This window comes from Heteronotia binoei, chromosome 5 (genome assembly GCF_032191835.1).
Source record: "Heteronotia binoei isolate CCM8104 ecotype False Entrance Well chromosome 5, APGP_CSIRO_Hbin_v1, whole genome shotgun sequence".
Lineage (NCBI taxonomy): Eukaryota > Metazoa > Chordata > Lepidosauria > Squamata > Gekkonidae > Heteronotia > Heteronotia binoei.
Window position 1 is genome coordinate 30,542,894 of NC_083227.1, and position 22,458 is coordinate 30,565,351.

The 22,458-nt window shown below is 46.2% G+C and overlaps 1 protein-coding gene across 1 annotated transcript; it reads left to right on the forward strand.

The window, feature by feature from the left end:
* The first annotated feature begins 7,547 nt into the window (after positions 1 to 7,547).
* On the forward strand, positions 7,548 to 22,144 carry LOC132571270 (zinc finger protein 883-like). Its single transcript, XM_060238024.1, has 8 exons — positions 7,548 to 7,773; positions 9,639 to 9,776; positions 10,702 to 10,806; positions 13,800 to 13,895; positions 16,135 to 16,245; positions 16,609 to 16,683; positions 17,197 to 17,295; positions 20,774 to 22,144. The coding sequence occupies exons 2-8, from the start codon at positions 9,689 to 9,691 to the stop codon at positions 22,135 to 22,137; spliced, it is 1,938 nt and encodes a 645-aa protein (XP_060094007.1). The 5' UTR covers positions 7,548 to 7,773; positions 9,639 to 9,688; the 3' UTR covers positions 22,138 to 22,144.
* The last annotated feature ends 314 nt before the right edge of the window (positions 22,145 to 22,458 follow it).

The window sequence follows — 22,458 nt, forward strand, 5'->3', positions numbered from 1 at the left end:
AGCTGTGGAGAGGAAGATACCCCCCCCCCCAGCACATTCTTTCTTACTTCTGGAGGGAAAAATAAATGTTTGGAAATCATTTGTCAAATATCCCATGCCATTTCAAGTTTTTTCAACACAACGGTGGGACAGATATGGAACGGGGGAGCAGTGCCAATATAGGGGGTGTTTAACCCTTCCCCTCCATCCCCTTTTTGTGATGTAAAATTTCCTCCTATAGCCATCATACGTTACAGGTGTGTATGGGGAGGCTGTTTTCAATGTGTTGAGATGCTTGTTTGTATTAAATGTTTTGTATTGAAGGGTTCTTTCTGTTGTTTCATTTGAAAACATCCTTGTGGGAGTCTTGAGAAGGCTGGGGACCATGGACAGATACATCACAGCAAGTGACACAAGTCAATGGGAAAGAAGGCATCAGTAAAGAAGATAACCAAATGACAGAGGACAGTTCCTCAGTCCAAGACAGCTGCTCTTTTCCTCTGGGTGGATCCTTTCTTCCCCCTCCCTTAGTCCAGTGCTAGGCTGCAGCAAGTAGTTTTGTTCTGTGCTTGTCCTTGGAACCCTTCACAAGCAGATTGAGGCTTCTTCCGCTGCCTATGGCAGTCTTTCTCTTCACCTCTGCCATCCACCTTGGGTATCTTCCTTTCAGTAACAGGCCACCATTATCTGAGGAACATGTGCCATAGAATCCCATTTCTCCCCAATTAACATGTGTGACTTTTCGATTTTCAGTGGCCATCCCCTTGGCCCTCCCATACTGAGATTGAGGTGTGTTGTCAGTCCAAGAGGTTTCACTGCCCAAGGAGATGAGACACACAAGGCAATATCCATCTTGTTCCCAGAAACCTAGTATTAAACAACTGGCAAGGCAGGCCAAGCCAGGTCAGGGCTAACTTTGTGCCAAGTCCTGGAGAACATGTCCGGGGCTTCTCAGCACCAGGCTGAAGGCACACATCCTTAAATTTTAATCAATTGCTGGTTTAAGAAATGTATTTTAATGGTTATGTATTTATTGTTACATCATGGTGTGACCCACCATATCCTGTAAGCCGCCCTGAGCCTGCTTTGGTGGGGAGGGCGGGGTATAAATAAAAATTTATTATTATTACTTTGTTGGGCTGGGCCATGCATATCATAAAATGTATCGCCAAGTAGTGGAAATGCATAAAGGACACAGACAAACAATTAAAAATATTGGTTTTTACTTAAAATACAAACATGCTTAAAACATTGACACTCTTGCAATATTTTGTTCATTTAACAGTCCTTGAAAACTAACACTTCTTGCTCTGAATTATTGCATCAAATCAGGTGCAGAGGAAAACCCACACAGGAAGACTGGAGAACCAGCATTGTAGCCTGGAGTGGGAAATAAACCCTTTCCACAACCTGCTCTCATAGTCAGTGCTCTGAGCCTAGGACCCAAGGGAAAACAAGAAATGGCTGGGCATTGCAAGCTTCCCTTCCCCCTCCAGTTTTATATAGAGCAGCAGTGGCTTTTCAGGCAAGGTTTTTCAAATTATGTATGGGATGCAACAGAACAAAGTTGGGAGTCCAGTAGCACCTTTAAGACCAACAAAGTTTTATTTAGAATGTAAGCTTTTGTGTGTATGCATACCTCATCAGACAATGAAATTGGGTACAGTGAACAGAGTTACATATAGCTGTTGGGCAGTGATTTAAGTATGCAAAATAGTACTGAGTCAGAATTTGTGCCAGAATAGTACAATTGACAAATTATATAATTAACAAATTGAAAGAACAATCAGTTTGGTTTAGATACCATTTGTTGTGTTGGAAATGAGCAAAGTCAATGTCGGCATTGAAGAATGATGGTGAGAATGTCACAGGCAATAAATGCAGAGTCTGTTAATTGCTCTATGGCTCCTTAAGGCTGGGTTAAACTGAGAACATGTATCTAAACCGAACTGGTTTGCCCCAGGAAACCAATCTGTGATGCCACAGCCCCAGAAAAGTAAGCAAGAATGAATCAGTTGTTGACAGGCAAGGTAGGAGTCCTGGGGGTGCCAGATACAGCCTGTATGTTCGACACCCCTACTCTAGACCTTCTACATATTCCTGCCTTCATTTCTTTTGTTCTCCTGGTGGGAATTCTGGATTGGATAGATGGTGGCTTAACATGGTTTGCCTCCAGGTATGAAGAAAAAGAGATGTTTGAGAAACCAGTTACTTTTCCTCTCCCATTGAAGTGGAGGATCTGGGACTTCTGTGACATCAATCTCTTGCTGGAAAGTGTCATGAAACAGCTGAAAGGTAATACAGAACAGCTTTTAAGAAGTTATTAAGTGAGGGCAGATACAAGTGTGGAACTTTCCAAGTCACTTCTACCACTGGCAGGGCCAGGTGGACAGGGAGTTCCTATGCCAATTCCAAGGGCCTTTTTAATTCACCGTGGAATGTTTCCTAATCAAAATTATTCCTGTAGCTTTAGCATACTATTGCATTCTGTTGGTTTTCCGACAGTGGTTCTGCATTATGATCACTTGGTCATTCCTGTGCCCATGTACTGTTGAACTGAGATGTCAGGGCAGAAGAGACTTTCCAAATGAAAGAGAGGGGAGGAAGCTGCCCCTCCAGGGGATTCTCACTTAATTGAGACCCCCTCCTGATCTTTTTCAGGAACATGTCCCTTCTGTGTCTGTGGCCAGACTGGACCTCTCAAAACTGGGCACTTGGAACGAGTGTTTTATTTGCTTGAATGTGCCCAATCTGAGCAGACAGGATGGTCTCCAGGGGGCTGACAGTGCTCTCTTAAGCAGAGATCTGACATAAATAAGACCTTGTCGGGCCAGGTCATGTGTGTCATAAAATGCAATGCATTTTACAAAGAGATAAAAACTTTATAAAGAACACAAACACAACTAAAGATTTTTTTTTTAAAAAAAACTTAAAACATGCTTAAAAGATTAGCACTTTTGCAATATTTTATTTAACAGTTTCTGATAACTCATCTCTTACTCTGAATTATTGAATCAATGTCTGTGCTATAGCAGTCTTGAGTATGCTGTTCAGGTGTAGTTCACAGATGTGTAAGTTGCAAACCTACTTTTTAAAAATTGACATTCATTACAAAAATCTCATGGTCAATGCTTTGAGCCTAAGACCCAGGAGAAAACATGAAATAGCTGGGCATTGCAAGCATTTGTACATAAATTGTTTCATATACCGGTCAGCCAATGAAGAAAATAGAGGCTTTGCTCTATGCAATTGAGAAAACCTGGCAAAGTAAGCTGTGATGCAGAAGGAAGCAAGAGAGAAAGAAGCAGATGAAAATAAGTTGCTTGCAGGCCTGATAGGAGCACTTCCAGGGGCTTGATCTGGCCTTTGGACCATGTTTAGTACATGATTGTATTAAATACTATGGGATTACCTGAGCAGGATAAATTAAAAGGTAATGCATGGGTCTAGACCAAAGCTTTTAATGCCTGCCCTGCAGAGGACAGAAGGGACAGTGGAAAGATCAGCCATATCATATAATTATAATGAAATGGGAGAACCGGGTTTGATTCCCCACTCCTCCATATAAACCTGCTGGACTAGCCTTGGGTTAGTCATAGCTATAGCAGGAACTGTCCTTGAAAGGGCAGCTGCTGTGAGAGGCCTCTCAGCCCCACCCACCTCACAAGGTGTCTGTTGTGGGGGGAGAAGATACAGGAGATTGTAAACTGCTCTGAGACTGATTCAGAGAGAAGTCTTCTCTCATAAAATCTCGTCCTGCTTAATTTCTTTTTGGAATGCTCCACCCCTATAATCTTTGCACTCAATGCACAGGCTCTTTCCCCCTGAAGTTCTGCCTTGTCCCTTCTAGCCGTAGTATTGGTAACTTGTTCAAAAATTCCAATGACCACAAAATACACTTGATTTTTCTTTGTGTATGCATTAAGTAATACTCATGTTCCAGAAATGCATAGGCAGCTGAACAGGGGATTTTAACCCCACATTTTCTAGATACTGATGCCCAGTTTCATTTGTGAAGTAAGATCTCAGCGCTTTTTACAAACAGAAATACACATATACCTACACGCACAGGGCCGGCTCTCCCACTAGGCAAACTAGGCAGTTGCCTAGGGCGCCGGGAGGTTGGGGGTAGAAAATATGGCTCCCCACCCCCTCCCAGTGCCCCAGGCAAGCACCTAGTTTGCCTGCCTCCTCACCCACTGCTGCCACCCCTCCCTTCGCCTCCCCACCACACCTCCTCCTCCTCCCTCCCCTATGTGTCAGTTGCAATGCTGGAACTGGCTCTAATGCTGCGTTCCGGTGATCTAAAGCCCCCACCCCACCCCCAGCGGCAATGACTCGCTCGGCGGGTAAAACCGCGCTGTGGGACCTCGCTCACACTCTGTCCGGATGGCATCTTGAAAGGGCAGCCTTGCTGTCTCCTCCCCTCCCTACTTCCTGGATGGGAGGAGTCAGTGACAGCAAGGCCACCCTTTCAGGACGCCAGTCTGGACAGAGTGCAAGCGAGTCATCGCCAGAGGAGAAGGCTTTAGATCGCCAGAATGTGCGTGTTAGAGCCAGTTCCGGCATTAATAATAATAATAATAATTTTTAATTTATATCCCGCCCTCCCCGCCGAAGCAGGCTCAGGGCAGCTCACATAATATAATATAACATAAATACAGCATTACAGTAGTAGATAATAAACAAACAAAATACCCTGATTTAAATTATTACATTAGTTAGGCATTAAAACATCAGCAAAACAATTTAAAGCACAGATTAATTCGGTGCTACAAATACCACATAGCTTGCATAGTGATGATATAATACTTCCACATTAAAAAGCCAGCTGGAAGAGGATGGTCTTACAGGCCCGGCGGAACTGGTTAAGGTCCCGAAAGGCCCGTACCTCTTCTGGTAGCTGGTTCCACCAGTGGGGTGCTGTAACAGAGGAGGCCCTCTCTCCTGTTGTTTTCAATTTGACCTCCTTCGGCTCAGGGATTGTCAGCAGGTTTTGTGAGCTAGATCGGAGCACTCTCTGGGGAACATACGGGGAGAGACGGTCCCTAAGGCAGACAGGTCCTCGGCCATATAGGGCTTTAAAGGTAGTAACCAGCACCTTGTAATGAATCTGGTACACAATTGGCAGCCAGTGCAGTTCCCGCAGCCCAGGCTGTATGTGCTCCCACTTAGGGAGTCCCATTAACAGTCTGGCCGCTGCATTCTGCACTAGCTGCAGTTTCCGGGTTCAGCACAGGGGCAGCCCCATGTAGAGGGCATTACAGTAGTCTAACCTCGAGGTGACGGTTGCATGGATCACTGTTGCCAGGTCATCGCGCTCCAGGAAGGGAGCCAACTGCCTCGCCTGTCTCAGATGAAAAAAGGCGGATTTAGCAGTGGCCGCTATCTGGGCCTCCATTGACAAGGAAGGCTCCAGTAGCACCCCCAGGCTCTTGACCCTGCGTACTGTTTTCAGTGGCGCACCATCAAAGACCAGTAGGGGAATTTCCCTTCCTAGACCGCCACGGCCCAGGCACAGGACCTCTGTCTTCGTTGGATTCAGCTTCAACCCACTCATCCTGAACCATCCTGCCATGGCTTGCAGCGCCTGGTCCAGATTTTCTGGGACATCGCCAGGCCAGTCGTCCATCAGTAGATAGAGCTGGGTGTCATCAGCGTACTGATGGTAACCCAGCCCATACCTCCAGGCAATCTGGGCAAGGGGGCGCATGGAGATGTTAAACAACATCGGGGAGAGTACCGCCCCCTGAAGCACCCCACAATTAAGTGGGTATCTCTGGGATAGCGCTCCCCCAATCCCCCACTCTTTGCCCCGACCATCCAGGAAAGAGGAAAGCCATTGTAAGGCCAGCCCCTGTATCCCTGCGTCAGCAAGGCGGCAGGTCAGCAACCCGTGGTTGACACGTGCAATTGACATGTGGGGAAGGGAGGGAAGAGGAGGAGGCATGGAGCTGCAGCGGGGGAGCCACGGGGGAGGGGGGGCGCTTCGGTTGGAGCGCCAGGCAGCAAGTTTGCCTAGGATGCATCGGGCTGGCCCTGTACATGCAGGATGTACATATGGGCCCAGTGGCACTTTTAAGACCAACAGAGTTTAGTTCTGGACTCAAAGCTTGTTCTGTTGTCTCAGACTAACATTGCTAGCCATCTGGATGTATGTTAACAGTAGCAGGTGAACAGTGCTGAGATTCAGGGCCGGATCTAGGGAGGGCAGAGGGGGGTGCTTGCCCTGGGCGCCAACGGAGGAGAGGCACCAAATTGGGTATGGAGTTCATTGTATTCTATGGGACTGTAAGACAGAATGGCCCATAAGGGGGCGCCATTTTTTAATTCCTCCCCCCCAAAAAACAACAACAACACGTAGATCTAGTCCTGCTGAGATTTACTGTTATTTTGCCCTTGGGGCATCTTCCATCCAAGTCATTCTCTTCTGGGGATTCTCATTCATTGACCTGATTTTTTTCCTGGCCCTACACTTTATTTTTAGTTCTTATTCAACCTATCATGTGGACCGGAGGGTCAGCCACAATACCAAGGGTGGCCAAACCTGCTTAATGTAAGAGCCACATGGAATCAACACCAGATGTTTGAGAGCCATGAGACACGAATATCAAATGTAGGAAGGAAGGAAGGAAAATAGATGGGAGGGAGAGAGAAGTAGAAAGAAAGCAACTTTAACTTCAGCTCCAAGCTAGCTGATGGAATGATGGCTTTGAGAGCCACACCAGGTGTGTTAAAGCCACATGTGACTCCCGAGCCACAGTTTGGCCACCTTTGCACAATACCTTCTTCACCACCCATGTCCCCCTGCCACAATCAGCAGCAGGCAAGTGAACAGAATAGCAGGTCTAATGCTGCGGGGGGGGGGGGGGGGAGGTACCGCCTAGCCCCACTAGAGGGCCCAGCACGCCTTTGAGCAAAGGGATTTCCACTTGGCTAGCTGGTATCCGAGGCCAGAAAGCTGTGCTCCTTGCAACATTTCAGTTGGAGCTGAGAAAAGCGAGTCCCGAAGTCGGAACTTTTCCTGGTCCTTTCCCCAGTCCCGCTCCCAGGATTCCCTGCCAAGAAATGGCCCACAGGCGTCAGATATTGACGATTTCCTCCAGGCTATGAAGAGCTTCTGCTGCCCATTTCTATACTTTAAACCTTTATCAAAGCGATAGGACGTTTTTCTCAGGGCTGTGGAGAGCCCTAGCAGCCCCTTCTGCATGCAAAGCGGATGCTTTACCATTGACTTAGGGCCCCTCTCCAAACTCCCATTACTTTCAAGTCCCAAGGAAGCATGCCCAAGATTGCGACGTAATGCATTTCCCCCTCCAGGCAATTAATACGACTTACTCCAGAGTAAGCCCGCGATAGGCTTGAGGGTGAGAAAACCTGCAAAGGGCTTTTATTCTCCTCCCCCTTTGCCCCCACAGCTGCAGGATATAGTCAGCCCGAAGCAATCGGTGGCCAATCACATCTACCCTGGTCCCATCCGTGTGCATCGGTGGAGAACGGTTTGCAACGCACTGCATCGCATTGTCCTGCCTTGCAAACGGCCTTTCCTCCATCACATGGTGGGAAGCGGAAAACACAGAGCGAGTCCTCCTGAGTGGATAGCGATCATCTGAGCAAAGGGGGGGGGGGGGAGGAGAGCTGTAACTCGATTGTGTTTATTTTAAAAAAGAAACGCTTTTTTGGAAATCATGATGGCAACTGAGAAGACTCCTTGAGTCCAGAGAAGCCACAGGAAAGGAGGGATTGGCTGGTCGAGAGAAGAAACAGAAGCTCCAGTTTGCTAAAGGATCCTTGGTGAGGATTTTAAGCTGGGGCGGGGGGCGATGCAAAGTAGGGACAGGAAAGCCTATAAAAGAGCAAAACGTGTGATCCGGTTCTACGCCGAATTAGGACGCAGGTTCAGGGCTTTCTGCATCTCTCATTTTATATTTTTCCTCTTGATAATTTTTCCTCCTCTTTGTGTTCTTGTGGGGGAAACGCCACAGTTTCCCTTTATGATGGTAGTACGAAGTGCATAGGGTTGCCAGCCTCCAGGTGGGGCCTGATGATCTGCTTTTACAGCTGATCTTCAGCTGGCAGAGGTCAGCTCCCCTGGAGAAAATTTAGAAAATTATACAGGCTTCGGTGTGAATTTTACAAAATGCTGAAGAAATCGCCGAAGTAGAACGGCTTAAAGTACCCATCAATATTTGTATAGTGATAAATGATCTCCAGGAGACAAAAATCTGTTCCCCTGAAGAAAATGGCATTGCACCCCACTAAGATCCCTTCTCTCTCCACTTAGAAATATCAAGGGATTTCCCAACCTGGAATTGGCAACACTAAGCAGGGCTTTTTTGTAGCAGGAATTCCTTTGCATATTAGGCCACCCCCCCCCCCCGGATGTAGCCAATCCTCTTGGAGCTTACAGTAGGCCCTGTACTAAGAGCCCTGTAAGCTCTTGGAGGAGTGGCTACATTGGGGGGATACAGCCTAAAATGCAAAGGAGTTCCTGCTACAAAAAAAAAGCCCTGACACTAACTATATCTGACAGTGGGAAAATTGGGCTATTGTGCTTGTGCCCTGACTTGAATGGTCCTGGCTAGCCCAGTCTCATCAGATCTTGGAAGTTGAGCAGGGTCAGCTCTGGCTAGTATTTGAATGGGTGAGGCAGGCAGTGGCAAACCGCCTCTGAAGGTTCCCTGCCTTGAAAACCCTACAGAGTCACCATCGATCGGCTAGGACTTGAGAGCACTTTCCAAGAACTGTGCTTCTTGCAAAAACAGGAAAGTCAGGACACCCATGTGCAAGTGATGGATCTGTACCTATTTGAGGAACTCCCTAGTAATGCAGAAAAAAATATGACTTTGTAAATTAAGCACAAGTTAGCTTGTATAAGAACAGAGAAGTACTTAAGGCCAAAGCCAAAAAGATTTGGGTTAGAACTTGGGAAAGTGCATATCTGTTTGTAGCCTGGAAAATCAAAATAACTCTTCTGGCTATTTCCTTCATGCCCTTCCTGAACGGAGATTTTTGATAAAACAAATTCTGAGTCCTGGGGCATCTTTAAGACCAACAAAGTTTTATTCAAGGTATACGCTTTCATGTGTTTGCATGCTTCTTTAGATATCTGTAGACGTGTGCCTGCACATGAAAGTGTATACCTTGAATCGGGTCATTTTGTAAGGGAAAAGGTGGTGGAGCTCATTAGCATATGCTGCCACACCCAACCAAAAGCAACCCAATGCAAGAAAGGAGAGTCCTGGGTGAGTGAGACCTGCTTGGGCTGGCTAGAGATCCAGCCAGCCCAAGCAGGCCTCACTTTTCTGGGCCACCCCCCCCCCCCCAGTCAAAAGGCCAGCGAACTACCTGCTTCCCAAAATCACATCAGAAGTGGAGAAAGGGTGGTGCAGGCTTCTCTAGGTGTTAATGAGGGCTGCTGGGGGTGTGGCAAAGCCCCTGGTGGCTGGCTGGCTGCTTACTCTCCTAATCCATGAATTGTTATGCAGCTGCACCTACTATTCAATGGACAAGGTAGGTGGGGAGGAAGAGAGGGAACCCTCAGAAAGGTTCAGGAGCTGTGCTCCTGTGAGCTCCTGCTGAATCTGAGGCCTGCCTTGAATAAAACTTGATTGGTCTTAAAGGTACCATTGGACTCAAACTTTGTTCTACTGCTTCAGACCAACATGGCAACCCACCTGAACCTGTCTTCACAGAGATTCTTGATACAATGATAAAGATGGAACAAAGGAAAAAAACAAATATTCCTGATCTTCAAAAATCAGAGGACACAGATACAGTTCCTCATGTTCACTCAGGTGAGTGATAGTTGCAGATATGACATGTTTAGAAGCCTGTTTATTTAGAACTCGTTGCATGCAGAAAGCAAGGATTTCTTAAACCAATTTCCCCTACCCCCGGTTTTAGGGGCAAAATAGAGAACATAAGAGCCCTGCTGGATCAGTGGTCCATCTAGTCCAACATCTTGTCTGGAGGGCAAGCAATAGGGCATAGAGGCTGAGGCCTTCCCCTGATGTTGCCTCCTGCCTCTGGGATTCAGAGACTTAGTGCCTCTGAATGTTGAGGTTCCCCTCAGCCACCATGGCTATTAACCACTGATAGACTTATCTTCCATGAATCTATCTAATCCTCTTTTAAAGCTGTTTATACAGTAGACCACAGTCCTTATCGCTTTACCAATGCAACTTTCTGTCCATTTCAATTACAGCATAGTTCTATTTACTGGTGCAAAAACTCCTCTTGAATAATTCCATTTTGTGTAGCTAGTAATAATATTTCACTACCATTCAGCTACAGTCTGTCTCACACTGGTATAAGCGGAATAATTTAAGAAGGTGGTTGAAGCAGAGTCCATTTCAGGATCCCACCCTTCTAGATCTATTGACTTCAGTGGATTTTGAAAGCTCTAATTCTGCTTAGGTTTATATTGTGAGGGTAGTTGAGATAGAGAAATGAGGGTCACAAAGCACTTCCTGAGGAAGCAAGGCAAGAAATATACAAAGGGGCAAATACAGAGGAAGATTTGAAGAAAGGGCTGTGAGTGTGTACAGATAGAAAGGTGTGTACAGAAAGAAAGCTAGTTTTCAGATTCAAAAGGACTCTGCATAGCCTGAATGAGTAAACATTGGCATTTGCCCAGAAACTAGTCAGCATCTACTATGAGACTATCTGCTGCTGACTGGGATATGAAACCTGATCTCCTGCATTTTTCTATTGATTTAGGCCCTCCTAATGTGAGAGTAAAGATGGAAAGAGAAGCTGATGATCCATGGATACCAAATCACCAGGGCTCTGAGGAAAGTAAGACCTTCCCTGGTGCTCACTCAGGTATGATAATGGGCTGAATTAAGTCAGGGCATGCAGAGAATTTATTCTGACCTGGATGGGTCTGATGCAGTATAAGGCAACTTCATCATGTGTGATCATGGCAGCTAAGAGAATGATCTGGAAGGTTCTTGGTTCAAATTTGCCATAGATTCCTTTACTTTCAACTTCCCACCGGCAATATTGGGATGGGGATACTGCCGTGCCTTGCAGGCAGTGTTCCCTCTAAGCCAGGGGTGGGGAACCTCCATCCTGAGGGCCATATATGCCCTCGAGGTCACTTGATGTGGCCCTTGGGGATTGCTGGACCAAACCAAGCCATGTGGCAGCCTCCCTGAGGCCTGGCTGGCTGGCCAGAATTGCTGCAGGGCCTGGAAAAGTTAGTGTCACAGTTCAGTTTGCACTTGATTATCCCAGATGGTGTGGCCTAATATGCTAATATTAGGGGATGTGGTCTGATATGCTACTGAGTTTCTGCTGGGCTTTTTCTATAAAAAAGTCCTGGACCGATGCATTTGCCTAGGATGGCAGGCTGGGTGTGTGTGTGTACCTGATTAGGCTCTCCCCACATGACTTCAAATAGAAAAACACTTATTTGCATTAATTTTGCTGGCCTGAATCATTCTTCCTCAGTGGAGCACTGTTTTTTAAGTTGATAATTTTTTATGGTCCGTGAATGATGTTATAAATGTCCCTATGGCCCTTGACAGAACAAAGGTTCCCCACCCCTACTCTAAGCTGAGCTAGTGTGAGCTAGCTCAGTTTTCTAGCCTCCAGCTCACACATTTTTGTCTTAGCTCAGGGAAAATGGCCTCAGAGCAAACTAATTTATGCAGTAGCTCACAACTTTTATGCCCGTAGTTCATGAAGTAGATTTTTTGCTCACAAGACTCCACAGCTTAGAGGGAGCATTGCTCGCAGGCCCAGGGTATCATATAAATGTTAACAATAAGTAATTCTACTTGTGTGGCCAGTATAACATCAGCGGATGTCCAGATTTTCCTAAGCATGGAAGAGAGGTTGCCAGGTGTAGCTGGATGAATGTAGTTTAATCTGGTTCAGAGTAATCCACCTGTGCTGTATGTTTATCCTCACCTGGATGGCTCAGGCCAGCCTGATCTTGCCAGATCTCAAAAGTGAAGCAGGGGCGACTCTGGGTAGTATTTGAATAGGAGACCACTAGGGAAGGTCAGGGTATCTACACAGAGGCAGGCAAAAACAAAGCACCTTTGTTTATCTCTTGCCTTGAAAACTGCACAGGGTCATCACAAGTGACACCACAACTTGACAGCACCTTATGCGCTGTCTGAATATATCATAGCTGATCTCTTTGTGCCCAAGAAGTGTCCTGAAGTGATAGTTCTGGCATTTATATCTTGCTTTTTACACTAATCTCAAAAAATACTGCTCTGAGGGGAGGCCCTATAGAGTTTTCATCAGAGGGAATGCCTGTATATCTGTGACAGAAATCCTAAACTTTGCAGATAATTGTGGGGCATGTTTAATACTGAGCCCCTTTGTGAGACTTTGGGCTGTGAGGTGAAAGTGAAATACACAAATTGAATGTTCCAGGATCCACATTTAGTTCACATTTGCAAGTTATTTGGGTTTTCTTGTTGTTCTGTGTAAACAGAGTTACCCTGGAACATAGTTGGTCTCCCCTAAAGGGAACATTTGGTCATGCCGTTCTTGAAAGGTTTTCTACCATAGCTGGTCCTCTCACTAAGGAACGCTCAGGATTTCATAAAAATAGAAAATCCACTGGATCAAAGAAATATCAGAGTTGATAGTTTGTCCACCACCTACCCATCACTGAGCTAGACTTGATGGAAGGTTCGTCTTCAGACACTGGAATTTCAAATTTTAAAATTCTGTTGAAAATTGAATTTTCTTCTGGTTGCACCCCTGGCAGATTATATCATAGCTGATCTCTATGCACCTGAGGAGTGTCCTGAAGTGATAGTTCTAGCATTTCTATCTTGCTTTTACAATTATTGGTCAGACTGGCTTGCTACAAGGTCCATATGTAAAATATCAAAGTCGTATGTGTTGATGGATGTATTTTGGTTTAATAAATCCTGTCACTGGAGCCATCCTTAGGATGGCTGATTCTTCTAGGCCTGCTGTGATGCGGGGGGCGTAATCCAACATTGGCCTGCCAATGACAAATCAGGGATCACAGAATATAAAGGTGACTTATGTTTACTGAGACCATTGATCCATAGCAATTTGATGTATTGATTAGAGCAAGGGTGGCCAAACTGCAGCTCAGGAGCCACGTATGGCTCTTTCACACATATTGTGTGGCTCTCAAAGCCCCCACCCCACCCCATCAGCCTGCCTGCAGAAGACTCTTGCCTCTTTAAGTCACTTCTCCAAGCCAAGCCCGACATCATCTTGGAGAATGCATTTAAAGTTCCTTCCCTTCCTTCCCATCCATTCATGTTGTGGCTCTCCAACAGCTAATGTTCACGTCTTGTGGCTCTCCAGCATCTGACGTTTATTGAGAGGGGAACATAAGAACATCAGGCCAATGGCCCATCTAGTCCAACACTCACACAATGGCCAAAAAACCCAGGTGCCATCAGGAGCTCCATCAGTGGGGCCCGGACACCAGAAGCCCTCACCCTGGTGCTCCTCCCAAGCACCAAGAATACAGAGCATTACTTGCCCCAGACAGAGAGTTCCAACAATAGCCACTAATGGATCTTTGCTCCATATGTTTACCCAATCCCCTCTTGAAACTGGCTGTGCTTGTAGCCACCACCACCTTGAGCTGACTGTTTTTTCCTTATCCTAATCTACCTCATAGAATTCCCACAAATATAAAATGGAGGAGGGAACATCCATGTTATGCGGTCTTGAGCTCTTTAATGGAAGAGCAGGAGAAAAAGTCATTGACGTTTGTAGAAAATTCAGCAGAAGTTCGTTGGCAGCACTGTTGTTCAAAGTTAGAGAGTACCCATCCATGCCTCTTGTATTTTTCTCCTGATCAGGCTTTCCTAAAGAGATGACAAAAGTGAAAGATGAGGGGAAATTGTGGCATCATCTGGCTGAAGAGGGAAGCAAAGTCTTTCCAACTATCTGTTCAGGTAAGGAAGTTCTTTGAATAAACAAAGGAAATACAGATTGGAGGTATGCTATCTTCTTTGCTTGAATGCCTCCCTCCCTCCCCGAATATCCAAACCTATACAAAATCTGATGGGTGGATATCATGTAGACTGAAATATAACAATGCTCTGGGTTGTATACATCTGTCAGATCTTTGTTGTTGCAGGACATTGTTTCTGATTTTGGACCTAAACAGAAATTCAGCTGCCTCCAGTAGTAATTCATGCCCTGCAACAAAGTTCTCTTTTATACAAATCTGAAGAAGATTTGAAGAGTATTTAATCCAGATTCTACATTCTTGTCTGATGACATCCGTAACGGACAGCAAGAAATTGCAGACTTTCAAAGTTGTGCTGTTTGAGAAAGGGTGAGCTAGCTGAGAAATGATTCTCAGCTCACAGAGCGCATTCTGATTGAGTGAAGGCAGCTTACTGAGGAATCAGGGACTTGTTTTTTTAAAAAAAATCAAGCTGGAAGAAGTCAGCTAGCTAGTGGGAGTTAAAACAGGTGGAGTTGGAGCGAAGGAGCAGGGTGGACAGAAAAGTCTTCATAAGAGACTCTGGAGGAAAAGGGTCTGTTCACCTGTTTTGTAGCAGTGCTGTGACTTCTGCAAATGACAGACTTGGGGCAGTGACAGTGATTCTGGCAAAGAAGTGTATGAACCTCACCTATTCAAGGAGTGAAAGAAATCTCCTTGTGTGAAAACCAGAAACACTACTTAAGTGGAGAAGTAGTCATTTATTAACCAGTTTACAGAGATCAAAGATTTCAGGTTTTCACGGCTGGTAACATCATTAGGGTTTGTAGAATCTTTCGGGATCAAGTGCCGTGTTCTACTGGAGAAAGTTTTCCTTCCAGACGTTTCGTTCTCAGCTGCGGAGAACATCCTCAGTGGCGTTGCAGCCAGAGCAGGTGCTCAGACCTTCTTGGCTGCTGTGCATTGAGTGGGGCCAGGGCTGCTGGAGAGCTGTTATTTGTAGGCTGGAGGGGGTGTGATGAAAGGGCAATTGGTTTGTGGATGTGCCCATTGTTTGGTGGGGCTTCCTGGAAGGGTAGTGATAAGGAAACTGGCTGTTGAATGTGACCATTGTTCTGTGTTAATTGCTGGAAAGGTTGGAAGGGGTTTGAAGATAAGGAAGATGGTTGTTGACTGTGCTGATTGTTCTGTGGAATTTGCTGGTTGTTCTGAGACTTTCTGCAATTTATAGTCTGTAGGGTGTTTTGCAGAGCTGGGTACCAAGATTGGTGGATGAAACCAATTGCCACAAACCAATTGCCCTTTCATCACACCCCCTCCAGCCTACAAATAGCAGCTCTCCAGCAGCCCTGGCCCCACTCAATGCACAGCAGCCAAGAAGGTCTGAGCGCCTGCTCCGGCTGCAACGCCACTGAGGATGTTCTCCGCAGCTGAGAACGAAACGTCTGGAAGGAAAACTTTCTCCAGTAGAACACGGCACTTGATCCCGAAAGATTCTACAAACCCTAATGAGTTTACAGAGACTTTCCTTCTAGAAGATAGGGATTTAACGGAAGATTTGAGGAGGCACAGAGATCCCTCAAGCAAGTCAAAAGAGGTTATTACACTTAAGGAGATGAGAATAACAATCTGGCCAGAGGAAGTGGGGGCAGTTAGGAAAGCCCCTGGTCAGTAAACATACGGTTAAAGTATAATAAGATTTCAGGTCCATATGACCATCAGTAAAAAGTCCAAGAGGAGATATAAGGCTCTATAGTAATACTATATGTATCACAGAATAAGCAGTGAAACATCTATAACAGCAGTAAGCCAAGGGGGGAAATACTCTCTAAATAGTTCCAGTGTTGTTAAAAGCAGTTTTGGATGTGTCTTAAAACCTCTCTCTACCAATCCTACCCAAAGCTCACTTATATAGTTTTCCATCCCCTGCCTATTTATTCTAACAAATTTGATTTCTGTTTCAACCTTCAGCGTGCCTAGGTGCCTATTTCTGAGGGAGAATTTTATAGAGGCACATACCCTCCTCAATCACAGTTCCTTATTTGGGGTGTAAGCCTACCAAGTATCAAAAAGTAATAAGATGGAACAAATGGTGTTATAATAAAAGCTTATTTACTGCATCAGAAGAGTGAGATGCTACTTAAAGACTACCTGGTTAGCGGAAGAGGAACTGAAAATTCATAGGGAGTGCCCTGTCTGCTACATTGTCTGCTACATTGTCTGTTTCTTTTCTACTTGAGTAGGATTTCCAGGTGTCAAATCAAACTTGGTCCCCCAAGCCAAACAAGAGGAAATGCCTTGGATTCAAGAACAAAAGATCTGTGGAAAAAATGAGGTTCCAGAGTCCACCTCAGGTGAGATCTAGTGTGGTGTACTTCAGCCAAAGAGAGTCAGGAGTAGGTGATGAGAAAGACTGGGAGACCCTGTCAGAGCATACAAAGCAGATTTTGGTAGACCAATGGTCTGAATTAGTAGAAGGCAGCTTTGTGTGTTCAAAGGCATGCTGGGAAAGCAGATTTGATCAGTCCTCCCCTCCACAGCACTGGAGCTTCACTCCGTACCTTCCCCCCTCTGGGTTTTTTGTTTTCCCCCCCTAGGACTGATGGGAGGGAATCCATTCATGGGATTTCAGCATCCTGTGTCCACTTGACCCTAAAACAAGACAGTTAGGAATATCTCCATTTTACTCTTCATCTGACCTTTCCTCTCTTGATCAGAGTTTTCTGTTGTGAAGGTAAAAGTGGAAGAAGTAGAGGAACCGCTGGTATCGGATGTCCAGGACTATGACGAAGGTGAGGCTTACCTGCACTTCACACTTAGGATACCTAATAACATAGACATCAATCTCCTATTCCAACTTGCTGTTGTTTCTGCCCAGTCAACACACACTAGCAATCGCCAGACCCCAACTTGTGAGTCTCTTAATCTGCTAAAAACATTCCCACTATTTTGCATACTAATTCACTGCCCACTCTCTCTATTTGTAGGACTGCTTTCCATTCCATCCTATTGTCTGACAAAGTGTGCTTCTGGTTTACATTGTGAATAGAACTTTGTTGGTCTTAAAAGTGCTACTGAATTCCAGCTTTGTTCTATGAGAATTTCTTAGGAGTCTTGCCACACAGTTCCAATAGCCAGCAATGCTTCTAGAAGAAGACAGGTGTGAATGAAACAGGGCCAGAAAGATCCAGCAGCAAACCACCTGATGTCCTTCAAAAATGCCCCTGTTTAAGTGAGGGAGAGACATACATTCAATATTCCCTTGATCTGACCTTCTCCACCTCCTGCCTCTCTTTCCTACTCAGGGTTTCCTGGTGTGATCATAAAAGTAGAACCAGAAGAGGAGCCCTGGGTCTCGGACTTTCAGGCTGAGGAGATGGCAACTGTGTCAGGTGCCCAGTCAGGTGAGAGATGAGTTTGGCTGGATTCCTTGTCCTCAGTTGCTTTTTTATTGTATTTATATTATTCATTTTCCACATTTCTCAAAGTGGTTTACAAGTGGTGAATCAGTACAGTCGGCAAAACGGGGCATTCATAAACCAACACTTTAGGATTTTAGAAGTCTGCAGCAACCAGAAAGAACTGAAGTGTAGCATAAGTATTGATATGACAATTAAGGGGGCACAGAGATCATATAATAGGAGCTTATTTACAATAAGCTTGGCCTCTGGGGGGCAGTGGCGCAGTAGTATGCAAAAGGTTCCTGGTTCAATCCCTGACAAGTCCAGTCAAGAAAGGACCGGGTTGCAGTTGAGGGGGAAGATCTCTCCCTAAGACCCAGAAGAGCCACTGAAGTCAGAGGAGTCAGTACTGACCTTGAGAGATCAAGGGTTTGACTCTGTAAGTGTTGTGGGTCAGGCAGAGCCAAGGGTGGGTTCTTGGAAGGCAGTCAAAGTCTGAGCAAGGGAGACCAAGGCAAGAGCTCTGAGCCAAGAGGGCCATCCAAGATTGTCCAAGAGGCATAGTGAAGTTTGGTGTAGTGGTTAAGTGTGCGGACTGTTATCTGGGAGAACCGGGTTTGATTCCCCACTCCTCCACTTGCACCTGCTGGGATGGCCTTGGGTCAGCCATAGCTCTGGCAGAGGTTGTCCTTGAAAGGGCAGCTGCTGTGAGAGCCCTCTCCAGCCCCACCCACCTCACAGGGTGTCTGTTGTGGGGGAGGAAGGGAAAGGAGATTGTAGGCCGCTCTGAGCCTCTGTCCTTGAAAGGGCAGCTGCTGTGAGAGCCCTCTCAGCCCCACCCACCTCACAGGGTGTCTGTTGTGGGGGAGGAAGAAAAAGAAGAAGAATTGCAGATTTATACCCTGCCCTTCTCTCTGAATCAGAGACTCAGAGCGGCTTACAATCTCCTATATCTTCTCCCCCCACAACAGACATCCTGTGAGATGGGTGGGGCTGAGAGGGCTCTCAAAACAGCTGCCCTTTCAAGGACAACTCCTGCAAGAGCTGTGGCTGACCCAAGGCCATTCCAGCCATTGCAAGTGAAGGAGCGGGGAATCAAACCCGGTTCTCCGAGATAAGAATCCATGCACAACCACTACACCAAACAGATTGTGAGCCACTCTGAGATTCGGAGTGGAGGGCAGGGTATAAATCCAATATCTTCTTCTTCTTGAAGTAGTGCATAGGTTACTTGCGAGCGAGGCAGAATCTGAGGCTGTGGCCACAGGCTCAGTGGCAGAATGACTTGTTGCGTCCATGCCTGACAGCCTTCTGTGGCTGATCTTTATAGGCAGGTGCCGAAAGGTCGAGTTTGCAACCTCGGCTGCAGCCATTGGCAAAGATTCAGGATACAACAAAATGATGCAGATCCAAAGAGAAGCTTTTGGAAGATCAGAAGTATGCATGGTCGAACCTTTGCTTTGGAAGCAACAGCTGACGTTGACTGCTACTTTGAATATTACATTGAATACTACTACTGAGCATTTCAGTCTTGGAGCTGTCATTTTTCTCAAACTTAAATGAAAATCTAGACTAAAAGTGCAATCAAGCACTTTGGAAGCTTTTTTTTTTTTTTAAAGTGTTTATATAGGTGCAGGAGTGCTTAAAAATTGTAATACTGGGAGACAGCTGTTAGGTCTTGGAACTCCCCAGGAAAATGCAGACATTCTTTCCCCAGCACACAAAATTAAAAATCTGATCTCTCTGGACTTCACAACCTAGTTAAACAGTCAGACTTGCAGGCATATTTATGCACAAGGCAAATTAAGGAGAGCGCTTGGCAAGTTCAAAGACTTACAGTGCATAAATCATGTGACATGATGGTCAACGGCTGTTTTGGCAACTGAGATAGCTCCATCCACTGGGGCGACTGGGGCTGTTTCATTCCCATAATGTGAATTGGTTAGCTCCCTCCTTGTAGATGAGAACAAATACCCTTGATCATGAGCACAGGGCCTGAGGCATGTACGGGCTTGTATACACCCACAGCTGGGTGAATTAAAGTAGGAGGCGGAGTCAACAACAACAACTTTTGTTGGCATTATACACTAAGAAGTATACAGGAGTACGTCTTAGTATTTAATAAAATCAACACAAATCTCACCTTTTAGAACCCAGATACAACAAAGTTGCCACTGTTTCAACAGTTACAGCGGTTTTCAAACACGAATATCAGCGTAATAATCAATACAAAAGCACATGTTCAATACTTTTTGCTTCCTTTCTTCCACAATCACATAGCCAACATCACTTGTAATGGCTCCCCTTCTAAACATTTGTTTATTTAAAACATTTCTGTGCCACAGCCACCTTTCTACCCAACTCAGCGTCCCCCAGGCCGTGAATATTAAAATATTTCAAATGTTTTGAAGTGTCCCAGTCCTGAAAGGTGATCCAGAAGGAAACCATTATCAATGGTATCAAAAGCTGCCCAAACCCAGAAGAATTAACAGAGCCATGCTCCCCCATCCAGGGCTTTTTTTGTAGCAGGAGCTCCTTTGCATATTAGGCCACACACACCCCTGATGTAGCCAATCCTCCCTGAGCTTACAGTAGACTCTGTAAGATGAGCCCTGTAAACTCTTGGAGGATTGACTACATCAGAGGTGTGTGTGACTTAATATGCAAAGGAGCTCCTGCTACAAAGTGAGCCCTGCCCCTGTCCATCTCCTGGCGCACATCATCCGTTGGGGCGACTGTGGTTGTTTCATTCCCATAATCAGGTCTAACACTAGATTGGAATGGATCCAAACAATCCACTTCATTCAGAAGTCTCTGAAGTTAAACATTGTACCATTTTAATCTGCAAGTGTGTGGGGGGGAGTTTTTTTTTTGTATGTAAATTAGGGTTTGGGCATGTTGAAATCACCACGAGACACATTATCTCACACACACAGATTGCAAATGGAAGAGTCAGCATGATCTCGTGGCTGTTGGACTTGCACTGAAGGAGACCAGCGATCAGATCTCCACTCAGCCTTGATACCTTGTGTTGGATGACCTTGGATTGTTCCCTTAGCTTTGCCTACCTCACAGGCTGGTTGCAAAGGCAGAATATTGGGAGAGGAGAACCATGTACGCTTTCCTGAGCCCTTTGGAGGAAGGGTGGTATAGAAAAGTATAGGAAGCCTCTTCCTCCCTCCCTCTGGTCGTTTTGTGAGTTTGCAAAGCTGGTTATCTCTGCCCAAATGGACTCTTTTGGTTCTGTATGACCTGACATCCTGGTGTTTTTAAGATCCCTCACTTTTGCCTGGGATCAGGGCCAACCCTGCCACTGGGCAAACTAGGCAATTGCCTAGGGCACCAGCCTTCTGGGGCCGCCGCACTGGGTGCCCTCCATGCCACTCAGTGATGTTATCAGTGCAGGGCGGGTGCCAGACAGTCTAGGGCTGGCCCTGCCTGGGTTTATGCCAGTTTCATAGTTCTCTCTTCCTTTCCATAGGGAATGAGCGTGTGAAAGAAGAGGAAGAGGAGAACGTTCTGCTGGGAAATCCTACACACAACAAAACAATGTTGGCAGTGGTCAAAGGGAGCATATTCCGCTGTCTGGGGAAGCCAGATCAATATAGGTCAGAAAAGCAGCTGGGAAATTACCCTGGGAAGAAAGTTGGAAAGAAACCCTACAAATGTTCCCATTATGGCAGGATCTACATTTGGAGAAAATACTTTCTCGCTCAGGAGAAAGCTCACACAGGGGAGAAACCCTATAAATGTTCCAGCTGCGGGAAGACCTTCAACGTGCGATCCTACCTCCTTGCTCATGAGCGAACCCACACAGGGGAGAAGCCGCACAAATGCTCGCTTTGCGGGAAAGGCTTCAACGTGAGGTCCTACCTGATCGCTCACTGGAGAACCCACACCGGAGAGAAGCCCCACATCTGCTCATTCTGCGGGAAAAGTTTCAGCGGGCGGTCGAACCTGAACAGGCACCAGAGGAGCCACACAGGGGAGAAGCCATACACATGTGCTGTCTGCGGGAGAAGCTTCAGCCACAAAGCTCACATGATCAGGCACGAGCGGATCCACACGGGGGAGAAACCCTACAAGTGCTCACAGTGTCTGAAGAGCTTCAGCCAGAGCTCAACCCTCATTGCGCATGAGAAGACCCACACGGAGAAGCCATACAAGTGCTCACACTGCAAGAAGAGCTTCAGCCAGAGTTCCAAACTGGCAACCCATGAGAGAACCCACACGGGAGAGAAACCCTACGAGTGCCCCTCCTGCGGGAAGGGCTTCAATCACCGGTCCGATTACATCATCCACGAGAGAACCCATACGGGAGACAAACCGTATCCATGTTCCGTCTGTGGGAAAGGCTTCAGTGGAAGGTCCAACCTGACGAGACACGAAAGAAGCCACACAGGAGAGAAGCCGTACCTCTGTTCGCTCTGTGGGAAGGGCTTTTGCCACAAGGCTCACCTTCTCCGGCATGAGAAAATCCACACGGGGGAGAAGCCGTACAAATGTGTGGCTTGCGGGGAGAGCTTCAAACATCGCACTGACCTCATTGGCCATGAGCGGAGTCATTCAGGGGTCAAACAGTACACCTGTGCAGCCTGTGGGAAGAGCTTCAGTGGGAAATCTAATCTGAACAGGCACAAAAGGAGCCACACGGGTGAAAAACCCTACCCCTGCCTGGTGTGCGGCAGAAGCTTCAGTCACAAGGCACACCTGATCAGGCACGAGAGGATCCATACAGGAGAGAAACCCTATAAGTGTTCACACTGTCTGAAAAGCTTCAATCAGAGCTCCACCCTTGTGGCCCACGAGAAGACCCACAGAGGGGAGAAACCATATAGATCATGAGACTGGAAAATATTTTTGTGGAAAATATGTTAATCACGTCTCTGTTGATTGTGAACAGCAACTTAATCACAGCTGGGCTGCGGTAAATCTTGACTATGTGGCCTTCAGGTTCCTGAAACCAAAAAGAGAACCACAGAAAAAGACTCTCAAAAACCAAAAGACAGTGAACAATATTGTATTAGTCATTTTTCACTGTCTTATGGTTTTTGTGACAGTCTTCAGGCTTTTCAAGAAGAGAAGGGACTTCGGGCTCCCTTCTCTTCTTGAAGGGAAGATTTGTTCTCTCATTCATGGCGCAAGTTTCATTTCTCATTCAGTGCA